General features: G+C 36.0%; 1 protein-coding gene across 8 annotated transcripts; it reads left to right on the plus strand.

The window, feature by feature from the left end:
- The first annotated feature begins 2175 nt into the window (after positions 1 to 2175).
- LOC107830503 (uncharacterized) lies at positions 2176 to 12432 on the plus strand. 8 transcript variants are annotated; one of them, XM_075250546.1, is made up of 7 exons: positions 2177 to 4168; positions 8804 to 9080; positions 9489 to 9592; positions 10324 to 10421; positions 11128 to 11527; positions 11603 to 11695; positions 11824 to 12432. In XM_075250546.1, exon 1 carries the CDS (start codon positions 2247 to 2249, stop codon positions 4062 to 4064), a length of 1818 nt encoding a protein of 605 aa, XP_075106647.1. In that variant the 5' UTR covers positions 2177 to 2246; the 3' UTR covers positions 4065 to 4168; positions 8804 to 9080; positions 9489 to 9592; positions 10324 to 10421; positions 11128 to 11527; positions 11603 to 11695; positions 11824 to 12432. The 8 variants fall into 8 exon arrangements, with proteins under 8 accessions (XP_075106649.1, XP_075106647.1, XP_075106648.1 ...); XM_075250547.1 differs by having other exon boundaries at positions 9528 to 9592; XM_075250545.1 differs by having other exon boundaries at positions 8804 to 9592.
- The last annotated feature ends 941 nt before the right edge of the window (positions 12433 to 13373 follow it).

Genomic DNA, 13373 nt, shown 5'->3' on the forward strand with positions numbered 1-13373 from the left:
CTTGACCCAAGCATAAAATATCAAAAACGTAATAAATTAATAAAAATTATGCTCTGCAATAATCAAGAAGTTTGCAGATGAAATGGTACTTTTTAGCAGCTATCTCAACAGCAACAATGGAAACTGATGGACCATTTGAGATTTGTTATTCCTCTTCTTATTAGTTGCAAAATAAGTTTGTTAGATTTGTTATTATTTTGATAATTTTATATTTAGCGTTTGTTCGATGTGATAATTGAAGGTCATATTTAAAAATTGAGTTCATTTGGATTAGATTTGGGCATTGAATCATGTATTGGAATATTGAAATTCGAAGAACGAGTTTATATTTCAGAACTCTGAAATTGCATTGAATAAATAGTACTACTTAAGGTTCGAATTTTCTGAAGTTGCATTTCAAAGATAGACAAACTTAAAATTTAATTTTTGAAGTTGAATTGAAAAGATAGAACTGCTTAAAATTTGAATTTTCTGAAGTTGTATTTCGAAGATATAAGAACTTACAATTTGATTTCTGAAATTGCATTGAAGAGATATAACTAATTAAGACTCGAATTCTCTGAAGTTGCACTTGAAAGATTAAAAAACTAACAATTTAATTTCTAAAGTTACATGAAACAGATAGAACTACTTTAGTCCCTGTGGATAAATTTGGCAAATTTAGGTCCTAGTGGGTAATTTAGGTTCATTATAGAGGAATTTTTAGAAAACCACCATTGTTTAGTGGCTATTAATTTCTCCTAGCCACCATATACATAATTACTTCCTATAGCTACTATTCAGTTGTTACTGTAGTATATTCACATGTATTCGCATTGCTGTATTCATGAATACAACAATAAAAAATGCCTAAAATTAGGACAGTCCAGTTGTGCGTGCATGTATTCATAAATACAACAGTAAAAAACGTCTAAAATCAGGGCAGTCCCGATATACGCGCATCATGTATTCGCGTTGATGTATTCAAGAATATATTTGTAAAAAGCGCCTAAAATCAGGACAGTCCAACTGTATGCGCATGTATTCACATGTATTCTCACCATGTATTCATGAATACAGTAACGACAATCACCTTAAAAATAAGTATATCCAGCTGTCTAAGAGAGAGAAAAAACATTAATAGCGTATTTCAAGCCTCGCTAGTAGTATATACCATAAATACTTATTTTGCTATAAAATATAAAAGACAACAATAGAAAATAATATTTTAAAATAATTTTGATTTATAATAAATAGGGTGTATACCTTTACTATAGGAGGTAAAATTTCCTTCATTGTATAATGAAGTTACATTATATATTACGAATATAACTTCAATGGGACATTTGCATCTATACCCGCTTTTTGGGTCATGTTTTAACTTATGCATGCGTTGCAAAAAAATTGCAAGCGTACCCACTTTTTTCGCGTAATTTTAGCCTACGTGGCTGAAGTAGCAAAGACAATCACGCAAAACTTCAGCATTCTAGTATACGGGACTGAAGTAGCAAGTGTGCTGAACCAAGTGTGCTTAAGTTTTTGTTTTGTAACTGGCGAACTTCAGCTCTAGAGCTGAAGTTTTTATTTTTGTAACTGGGGAACTTCAGCTCTAAAGCTGAAGTTTTTGTTTTGTAACTGGAGAACTTCAGCCTTCTTAGAGTTGAAGTTTTAACTGACTTTCTATGTGATTAGAACGTCGAAAGAATTCACAAATATATTTTTCTTTTGGGTAATCCAATTCACATGCTGCATGCAGTGACTTCTACTTCCCTATTTTAGAAGTCCACATATGCCAAAAAGCAAAAGCTATGCTGCTATTCCAAAGTTGGAAATAAATATAACTTCGAAACCCCAACTCCAAACACCTTTGTACAGTAACTGAAAGCCATTCATATCAGGCATGTGGACATCTGAGACGACAACGTCGAAAGAAACGCCGCTGAACCGAAGGATGCACAATGCATCTCTTGCGTGGAGAAGGAGGAGGAGAAAAGGAGTTGAAGTTGTTTAAAAAAATGGGTACAAATTAAAACTTTAAAAAAAATGAGTATAGGTTAAATGGGACGACCAAATAGGGCGCCTCGTGCAATTTTTACAACTTCAATAGTGGCCCAAAACCCCCCCCCCCCCTAATTACCCTTCATCTGACCACAGGTATCATCCAAATTAGCCCAAATATAAATTACCCGAGTCCATCGAGCAATTGAGCACAAAACTCGGAAGGATGCAAGAAACGTAGACAATGAGGAAGAAACAGAGCAGCCACCATGCTCTCTCATTCATGGATAAAACCTCTCTGTAGCAGAGGTAATTTATTGTTTGTTTTATCACTTGGCCGCCGTGCAACTATGTTTCATTCTTGTTCTGCTTTACATTCTTCATTTCAAGAAAAGCCGTCGATTTCTAAAAAGCGTAAAGTTGCTGTTTTTAGGGAGTTGAGACATGTAAATAATTTAAACGATGCTGTTTGCGTTTTTCATCAAATGGTCCGAACACAACCTATTCCTTCGGTTATTGAGTTTGCAAAATTGTTTAGGGTGATGATTAACATGAAACATTACTCTGCCGTTGTTTCATATTTTAGAGAGATGAGGAAACTGGGGATATCCTTTGATGATTATATCTTGACTATTGTGATTAATTGTTTTTGCTTGTTGGATCGTGCTGAACATGGGTTTTCGGTTCTGGGTATTTTCTTCAAGAGTGGTGTTCAGTTTAACGTGGTTACTTTCAGCACTCTTACGAGGGGGCTTTTTGAACAAAATAAGATTAAAGATGCCATGTGGTTGTTTCAAAAGCTGGTCACTGAGAAAATTTGTGAGCTTGATGAAGTTATGTATGGTACCGTCATGAATGGTCTTTGTAAAAAAGGACATACTCAAACAGCTCTTAGTTTGCTGAGGATAATGGAACAAGGGGATCCCAAACCTAACACTGTTGTGTATAGCATTGTCGTAGATGCGCTTTGCAAAGATAAGATGGTAGGTGCTGCTTTCAACCTTTTCAATGAAATGAAACGGAAAGGCATTACTCCCAACGTACTTACATATAGTTCACTGGTTGATGGTTTGTGTAAGTTGGATCAGTGGGAAAAGGTTAGACTTCTTCTGGATGAGATGATGTTTCTTCATATTTTCCCAAACGTGCACACATTCAGCATGTTGGTAGATGCATTCTGCAAGAAAGGGATGGTTGAAGATGCTGTACAAGTGTTACAGCTAATGATACAAAGAGGTCAAAAGCCAGATGCAATTACCTACAATCTGATAATGGAAGGGTATTGTTTGCGCGCTGAAATAGATGTAGCAAGGAGAGTTTTTGACTCTATGATTGATTCTGACATCAAGCCTGACATCTTTAGTTACAACATATTAATCAATGGATATTGCAAGCAAAAGAAATTAGACGAAGCTATGCATTTATATTGTGAAATCTCGCAAAAGGGGTTAAAATCTGATATTGTTACATATTGTACTATCTTGCAAGGCCTATTTGAAATTGGTAGAGTTAAGTGTGCAGAAAGTTTCTTTTCTGAGATGCAAAACGCAGGCCATAGTCCCGACATTTACACTTGTGGTATAATGCTTCATGGTTATTTAAAGAATGGACATGTTGAAGAAGCGATGTCCCTCTTTCATAGGTGGGATAAACAAAAAGAAGATACTAATATTTTGATCTATAACACAGGCAATGGTGGATTTTTTAAAATTCAGAAGCTTGATAAAGCTCGTTCAATTTTTGATAAGCTTTATTCCATAGGGTTGCACCCTGATGCTATAACATACAATGTAACAGTAAATGGACTTTGTATTGAAGGTTTAGTAGATGAAGCCAAAGAGTTGCTAAGAAAAATGGAGGACGATGGTTCTTTCCCTGAGAATGCCACTTCCAATCTTATTATGCATGGACTTCTCAAGAGTAATACAGCTAATGAAGCGATTGCTCTTTTGAAGGAAATTGTTGGAAAGGGTTTCCCAGCTGGTAAAGCCACAATGTCACTGCTAATAGAACTACTTTTGTTAATAGGGGAAGGTCCTTTTTTGGTTAATATGATACCAGAGTTTCATCCAAGAAATGAGAAATGAACTTCTTTTTTCCTCTCGTTATTGAACTATTGGAAAGCTTGGCTGCAATTGGGAAAACCAAATGATGATAGTACTCAAAGATTACTTAGCTGTCAAAGATGGAGGTACGTGACTTCTTAAAATTCATACATTGGAGGTCTCTCTTTATCTGTAAAGTATATCTTTCTGCATGAATGTTTTTTTAATATAAGAACAGATGTAAGTCCTGTCTCAATTTTTCAGTAACAATATTCAACACCGTTTTAGGATACATCTGGTCACTCCTATTCAATAGTATGTAGGTATTTTACACATATTTCATTTCATTGTGATGTCGACTTTATTCAGATTTCATGATTTAACTGAATATTTATTGTTAAATTGGTTGTGGCTGGATGCTTACTTGATGATCTTTTCCTTCGAGAAAAGGTGACATAGATATATGCCAGGGGTTCTTTGATTTTGAAGATATGTCACCTTCAAAAACTTTGATACCCCCACCACTATTGGAATTAATATGCTGTCTTTTGAAGTGATATAGTAGTTTGACTAAAGATCATTTGTAAGTGTCTGACTTCTTGTCAGGCTGGTCACCGGTGATCTTTCCACATCTAGAAAGCACTCACCATTACAGGATTTGAAACTGTAGTTGGTGCCACAAAGTGGCCTTCTTTTTATCTTTTCCTAACCGATCAAATCACATTTTCTGAGTCTAGTTCTTTTGACATACGTAGCGTCATATTTGAAGCACAAGATAGCATAAGGAGCATGATTTAATACAGGGAAATAATGTCCGAAACTAATAGGCAGACCAATCATTTTTTATGACGGCGATATTTGAGCCAGCTTGTGCACACCTTGATTAATTCCAGTAGGTACCTCCCACCAGCATAGGTACCAGGTAACTCCGTCCACCAATGCTTGGATAGATGGGAAGAAGTCACCTAGTGTTTGTTGCCTCCACTGGAATTTGAACGTGAGACCTCATGACTCTCCTCCCACTTCATTGACCACTAGGCCACACTATTGTTGCTAGACCAATCATTTAGTTAAACAAGGGATATGGAACTATCACCTTTATCACCATTGATCCTAGGTTATAAGGGGACACAAGGCATCAAAAGTTCTCTTATGAACGGTTTTTTCTATTTTGGCCACTGTGGACATATTTTCTTAATGTATTAGAGTGGGCCTCTCTAACAGATGAGAAATGGCTCAGAAAAGCACGTCAAGCTTTTCATTGCTGTATGCAACATATGTCATCTTTATGGCAAGAGCTTGTCAAAAAAGCAATCATATGAAACATCATTGAGTGGAGTAGTTCTAGAATACTTTTTTTGGAACTTGCATCTGTTCTTCATACATAATACCAGAGTTTATCCAGGGAATGTATTAATTCACAAACTCACCTTCAGCCTCCATAGACCAGGACGTGTGTTCTCCGAGAGCTTTTCTAATGATGACATTTTATGAGTGGACAAGGAACCATAACAAGAAAATTCAGTGATAAAATTGGTGCGCTTCACACTTCTTGATAACACTAGCTACAAGAACTAAAGATTCACACTTTTCTTTTTTACGAGGGACTTACCCAGGGGAAATGGTTACACAAGTTTAATAACATGTCATGAGTATAGTATTTCTCATAGAATTATACTATTATATTCATAAACCGTTTATTAAACATTCAAAAATAATGGGAAGAGACATGCCTATTTTTACTAGGTAAAGTTGAATGCTTTCGAATTACCTAACAAATAAAATATACCTGCACATGTACTGCAAGCCCTAAACAGATATCCCTCTATGCTAAAAACTGAAATTCCAATTCATTTACAATGCCTCCTCTAGCAAAGGAACACGCACTGAAAAAGCAGCCATAGGTACAACAGATGAAGGAAATTATGACGCTTAGTCTGCATATACGGGTTGCAATTTTAAAGTAATATCATTTTGATAAAAGTGAATCAGTTGAGGTTTTGGAAGAAGTTATTTTCGGTTAATCGGGGTGAATCAATCTTTCCTAGGTTGAAGGAGGTGCTATAAAGGAGCCAAAGAATTTAGTGCTTGTATGTCATGAAAAATATTGAATGAATTTAGTGATTTTTTCAAATGACAAATTTACGGCCACTTACTGTTCTTGTTTTCTTCATCAACAAAATGAAATAGCTCTTCATTAAGGTTTATTCTGCTATACATCATCTTAAGTATCCTTTGAAATTTGTGAATCAAACTGTACGGCCGTAATTCATTGCCTTGTACACATTACTCTTAAAATTGCACTTTTCCTGTTATCTTTGGCAGCTAATTTAGGGTTTTTATTGAGCGCCTTTTGTTTTGTTGTGTGGAAAAATACAATACTTAACTGCTCGGTACCCTGTCAATGAAATAAAAGTTTTTTTGCCTTATCAAAAAAAAAAAAAAAGAAAAGAAAAGAAAAGAAAAATGCAATAGTTAACTTGTTGTCCCTAAAATGGCAGCGACTATAGCAGGTCAATAGACACGGCGACAGGCAGAAATGTTTCATTTCCTTTACTCATGAGACTGTCTATTTATTCATTCTATAAGTGGTAGATAGTATAAGTTCTTTTATCTTGTGAGTATTGAAAAAAGTCATGACATGCTTTATTAGGAGCTGGATTCCTCTAGGATATTCATGCATTTCTTGCATTTTAGTGTTGAGCATAATAAGCGTATAAGGAAGACATCTTTATAACTGACATCAAAGCACAGCCAAATCTAGCCCATTTCTCCTCCAGGAAGATTCTTGAAGAAATCATGTTGTTGATGGATAGAATTGTCAGGTCATACCACCTTCATTGACATTTTAAATCAGATCCTAAAATTGTTAGTTCGAGTTACTTCAAAAACATGGTATTAGCATCATGGATAAGATTATGGTTTAATCATTAAGGGCATGATGTTTCCTTTTTCGCTTAAGATTCTTGCTTTTCAGCTTTTATTTATATTTGAGAATAGGCATGCAGGTTTACTCCATGAAGCATTTGTGATTTCACCTTGTGTTTGTCACCCGTCCGAAGTAAACCTGTCTTCCACCTTATGTCTGTCATCCATCAGAAGAAAAAACTCCATGAGCTATTTCACCTTATTCCTGAAATATGTAATGGAACTCTTTAGTTATCTGTTCCTTCCATCTCTTTTTTTTCGTTTCTTTCTTTTGATAATTGAGGAATCCCCGAAAACTATGCCCACAATTTGAAATTTGGTGTATAAGGGGTCCGTCTATTTATTCTTCTCCACTTAAATACCAGGCTTTTATATGCGGCATGGTAAGAATCAGTGTGACGTGCACCTAACCCACACCTCATATGCTGTGCTCTGACCACTAGACCAAAGCCCTGAGGGCTTCCTTCCATCCTTTTCTTTTTGGCAACAATAAGGGGGTATTGGGCAGTAAAAGTCATATAAAAGAGATAAATAAACTTCCAAGTGAAATCGAAGTACCTTGAATAATGTGAGTTACATTGATGTCTATTCTCTTATTTCCTTGTTGAAATAAGTCTCGAGATTACCTCCTATCTGTTTTTATTTGGATCACAGAGATTCTCTCTTAACGAAAAGCATTTACTGGTCTCTAGTTTATAATGGACTAAACTTTTATTATCTATATCTATCTATTTATACTATATTAAAAGTGGGAAGGCCTTAAGTTAAAAGTTAAATTACCAAAATATCCCTTTTAATTATTAACCTATTTAAATTAAGTACCCTAATTAAAAAAATGCTTAGCAAACGGGCTTAAACAAAAAGACCCTTATTGTAGTGTTACGAAGAGATATGCTCCTTCACAAAGTTCCACATTCTGTAGTTATACCTCCAAAGGAAATTTTCTCATTCACTTATTTTGTTCTTCTATTATCGCTTATTACCGTCAAAAAGTCCCATGTCCAAAAGATAACATTGCAGAAATATTGAGATGGATGTGTGGTCATACCAGGAAAGACAAGATCAAGAATGAAGTTATCAGGATCAAGGTGGGAGTGGCATATGTGGAAGCCAAGTTACGGGAATCGAGGCTGCGATGATTTGGGCACGTGAAGAGGAGAGATATAGATGCCCCGGTCAGGAGGTGTGAGGTTGACCGTGGCGGGCTTGAGGAAGGGCAGGGGTAGACCTAAGAAGTATTGGGGAGATGTGATTAGGCAGGACTTGTCGGTGCTTCACCTAACCGAGGACATGGCTAGCGATAGAAAGGTGTGGAGGTCGATGATTAAGTGGTGGGTTGACAGGTAGTTGCGAATTTTTCATAGGTTCACCAGTAGTACTAGTAATATTCTTGTTGTGGGTTGAAAGTTACTTCCGTCTAGTTTGTTATTGTATCTGGTATTTTGCAACCACATCCTTTGTTTTTGTAAATTGCTACTGGGATACTCTGATTGTTACTGTTTGATGCTACTTTTTCTTCCCTTTTACTGGATATTGTTGCTCTCTGTTGGTTACTATTTGATGCTAGTTTTTCTCCTCTTTGCTTATCGCCTTTCTCCCCCCCCCCCCCCCCTTTTTCCTCTTCTTCTTCTCCCCCATTCTTCCTTTCCATCTTTTCCTGACCCGAGGGTCTTTCGGATACAACCTCTCTACCTCTCCAGGTAAGGGTAAGGTTTGCGTACTCACTACCCTCTCCAGACCCCACCCGTGGTATTATACTGGGTATGTTGTTGTTGTATTATCGCTTATTACTACTTTTATACTGTCAACGTTTGTTTTAATTTTGATTAGGAAGCATCTAAATATGTTTGCAGGGATTGGAATATAGTTGAACATTGAGACATCATGTTATGGGCTCAAGATGGAAGGCTTGAAGAGTGCACGATCATGTGAGATTTAATTTAAATTTCATCATTGTGTTCACCAGCCCATCGTAGAACCGGTTTCTTGGCATGCCTTCGGAGTAATCTCTGTTGGTAAGACACTACCAAGAGATTCAGTAACATGAAAGAAAGTGAAAGAGATGAGTTCCATATCGTGGCATAAATTCATCCTAACATTCATGAGAAGATATGTACCAGCCAATGAGAGGTAAGTTTTTTACTTTTTCTAAATTATGTTATACATCATGCTGTTTAATACGATATGTGGTTTATCCTGTATTAAAAACTGTAATTTCGTAATATATGTAATTTGATGATGATAGTTAGATAGTAAGATAGAGTCAAGAGGGGTTGCTCTGACGGTAAGCAACCTCCACTTCCAACCAAGAGGTTGTGAGTTCGAGTCTCCCCAAGAGCAAGGTGGAAAGTTCTTGGAGGGAAGGATGCCGGGGGTCTATTTGGAAACAGCCTCTCTACATCAGGGTAGGGGTAAGGTCTGCGTATACACTACCCTACCCAGATCCCACTAAGTGGGATCATACTGGGTTGTTGTTGTTGTTGTTGTAGTTAGATTGAGACAACCTTTTGTCAACGGACTTACTTGGCCTACTGACAGAAAGTAAACTTCAATATGTTTTTGGCTTCTGATGTTGAGGACTCTATGATGGAATACATGGTGAGGATGAAGAGACTGCGGAAGAAACGGATACTGAGATGAGGGTAAGGTCTCGGTATTTTCAGTAATTAAGCTTTGCTGTCATTCTTTTGATTTCTTTGTTCTGTAATTCTTTGTTGTAGTGAGACCAATGCGATTTACTGGAGTTTCGTGAAAGATTTGACTGCTTAGTAGAGGAAGAAATAAATTGTTTTTTTCTTTACATGAAAGCAGAAGGAAAGTAACAAATTTCATGTCTGGTACTCTGTGCTAATTATGAAAAAAATAATACCCATTACTTTATGAAAAATATAACACTAGACTTTAGAATCTCACTTGATTTCAATTGGAATTGGAGATGACAACTGTGAAATACCATGGAGTTATATTGACATATTAGAGAAATTCTCAAACAGTCATATGGTACATTGAAGATGAAAGATAAAAATTTGAAGGGATAACAGGGGAAGAAACTCTAAGATGTCTTCTTCAGAGTTTATAATTTGTAAAAGAAAATTCCTGTGTTTGACCTCTTTATTTTTGCATTTGACAATGCCACTATTTGTGTCATTAGCCATATGGAGTAGTATTTATTCCTTTTTCAACATCCAAGTGAATATTTTAAAATCACTGGTATGGACGCAAGATTGTTAGTTGGAACCTTAATTTCTGAAGTCAATGTGATACAATATTAAACCATATTTACATTACATGACTTCCAGGGGTATGGGTAAGGCTGCGTACATCCTACCCTACCCTGATTCAACCATATTTATATGGCATGACTTGTGTTCAGGCCTCTTCAGTTCATCCATTAAAGGTTGATAGTTTTTTAAGAGGAAGAGATTCATATGTCACACTTAGGGATCTCACTGCCAGAACTACTTCTATGAGGTTAGAGTTACTTTTTTTTCTTCTTTTTCTATGGTCCAAGTGAGATTTAAAAGTTATTGCAGCAAAATTAAGTCGCAGAGAAGACGAATACGTTGAATACGTATTTGCGCTACAAGATAGGAAATATCCTTAAGAGGCTATAGATTAAACTAGAGCCATGCATAATTTGGTAAATACCGAATTACCGTACCGAAATCGAAAATTTTTGTATTTGATATTTTGGTATTCAGTATGGTATTTGGTATTTTATACCGTACCGAAATATATATTATATTACACAATATACATATTATTAATTATAACATAAATATGAAAAATCTAAAATTTTACTTTCTTTTATTCTCTAAGTTTATCAATTAGCTCTTAGCTAGTAACAACACATTTCTAATGATCAAATTTATTCCTTTATGTATAGTTTTCTCTCTTTGGGTTGATATTTGACGGTTTTGGACAAAACTTTTGTCAACAAAAAATTTTAATTTTGTGTTTTTAAGTACTTTAATTAAGAATATTACAGTCTATGATCAACACTAGTTAGTATTCAAACCGAATAAACCGAAGTTACCAAACCAAATAAACCGAAACCGAAAGGAGAAAAACCAAACCATACCGAATTTAATTATGTACAATATTGGTATAGCATTTTAAAAAACCGAATACCGAAAATACCAAACCGAAATGTCTAAATACCTTCATCTGTTGGCAGGTCTTGCAAGAAGCAACAAAGGTTTTGACATCTTGTCGTAAACCCTTCCAAAAAAAAATTAGAAGCTACTCTTTGGAAAGTTCGGGATATCCCAGCGTGACCACCAACCGGCGAAGAATGAAGCTCCTTGAGCAATTGAATGCGAAGAGGGGAATCGGAAGGAATAACCAATCTACCGTTATACAACAGAAGACCATCTTTAAAGAGGAAAGCAGAAGGAGTCTCTGCCTCCTCATGAATACTCTGTTTCCAAGCCAACAACTCAGGATGATTCGCATTTGCTTGCCGTAAATCCGCTATTAAATCAAAGGTGCGACCAGAAATGGCATGAAAGGAAGCTGCAGGGGTCCGAGATAAAGCATCAGCTGCTAAATTGGTCTTCCCGGGCTTGTACAAAATGGTAAAATCATAACCAACCTATTTAGTCAACCATTTTTGTTGCGGTCTGAATAACCTGCTCTGTTAAATTCTTAAGGGACTGCTGATCTGTGTGAATGACAAAACGGCGACCCAACGAATATTGACGCCATTTACTAACAGCCTGTGCAATTGCGAACATCTCTCTGTGGTAAGCTGAGGCTTTCTGCATACGCTGACGCAACTTTTGACTAAAATAGGCAATTGGGTGGCCTTGTTGTTATAATACTGCACCAGCCCCTATACCTGAAGCATCTGTTTCCACATGAAATTCTTTAGAGAAATCGGGCAAAGATGAGACTGGAGCAGATCCAAGGGCACTTTTCAAGGCCTCAAATGCGTGTTGTTGTCGTTCAGTCCAACCAATGGCATCCTTTTTCAACAAATCCGTTAACGGACCAGCCACCGATGCATATTGACGAACGAAACGCCGGTAATACCCAGCAAGTCCCAAGAAACTACGCACTTCTTTGATAGACCTGGGAACTGGCCAATTCTTGATCACCTCAATTTTGGCAGGGTCTACAGCCAATCCTTGAGAAGATATGGCATGGCCCAAGCAATCAATCCTCTGTTGTCCAAACAGACATTTGGATTGTTTAGCGACTAACTGATCTCCCGCAGTAGACGAAGAACAACTGCTAGGTGTTCTAGATGTTGTTCCCATGTACCACTATAAACCAAGATATCATAAAAGAAAAACTAGGAGGAATTTTCTGAGATGTGGTTTAAATACTAAGTTCATAATTGTCCGTTTGTAAGCGTGACCATTGAAAAGATTTCACTCTACGCTAGCTATTTCATTTATAGAGTTATGGATTGTTTTTCTCATCTAATTAAACAATTCAATGCATTTATGCAGGTAGGCTCTTCTCATTATAAGCTAATGTGCTTGTTCACCGAGATTTTTAGATTTGGATTTGGGAGGCTATAATTACTGAAAACATGGCAGAAACTTTAAGACATGAAATATTTGCCATCATAGTTGATGTTACTCATATTCACATTTAAATTTTTTTGTTGAAATATTCCAAAACGAAGAAATAGTGATCAAGCTAAATATTGGATATATCACAAAAAATTTCTTTACCTCTGCTTGCTTTTACTAATGTGATGTTACAACCGCAATTAAATATGCTTTTCTTTTTATCGAATGTCCCCGAAAGAACAATTATATATGCTTTTCTAACTATTAAGTTTTCCTCCTATCTATTCATGCCACATGAGGCATTTTTCAAAAGAGAAAAGACTATGCTTTGGTTGAAAGCTATGTCATCTTCTTGATATATTTATGGAAGCATTGGTGATATTGGATTTTGCTCTCCATTTCAAAAGATAGGAGCTACAACAATCATTTTTCCTCTTATAGGTTTGCTTAGAAAACAACGTGAAGCAGTGAAAAGAGCCCCTAGAAAGCAGTTACAACCAATTTTATAAGCATGAACCAATGATTAATTCAATCTTAAATCTAGAGATTGTGTTTGTTTTGTTTGCTCGCATCATGAAAATTAAGACACTTATTTTTTTTTAATTGCTAAATAAATGACTCTAATAAGTTGTGTAAACGATTCAAGGAAGAAACTACAATTGTTTTCGTTTCTGTCATTTGCAGGAAGTAATTAACAATATATCTATGAAAAGTCTGAAGAGAATCCAACAAATACACAAAAAAAGAGAGGAAAAAGACGAATAAAAAGAGACTGAAAATTTGGGCAAAATTGAGAGAAGATAAAGAAAATGAAACAAAATCCTACCCAACGTTATAAAAAAGAGAGGCAGGGTGATATTAATTAGAAGAAAGATCAATATATTAATTCAAGAAAGATAAC

Source organism: Nicotiana tabacum, chromosome 3 (genome assembly GCF_000715075.1).
Source record: "Nicotiana tabacum cultivar K326 chromosome 3, ASM71507v2, whole genome shotgun sequence".
In the NCBI taxonomy this organism is placed as follows: Eukaryota; Viridiplantae; Streptophyta; class Magnoliopsida; order Solanales; family Solanaceae; genus Nicotiana; species Nicotiana tabacum.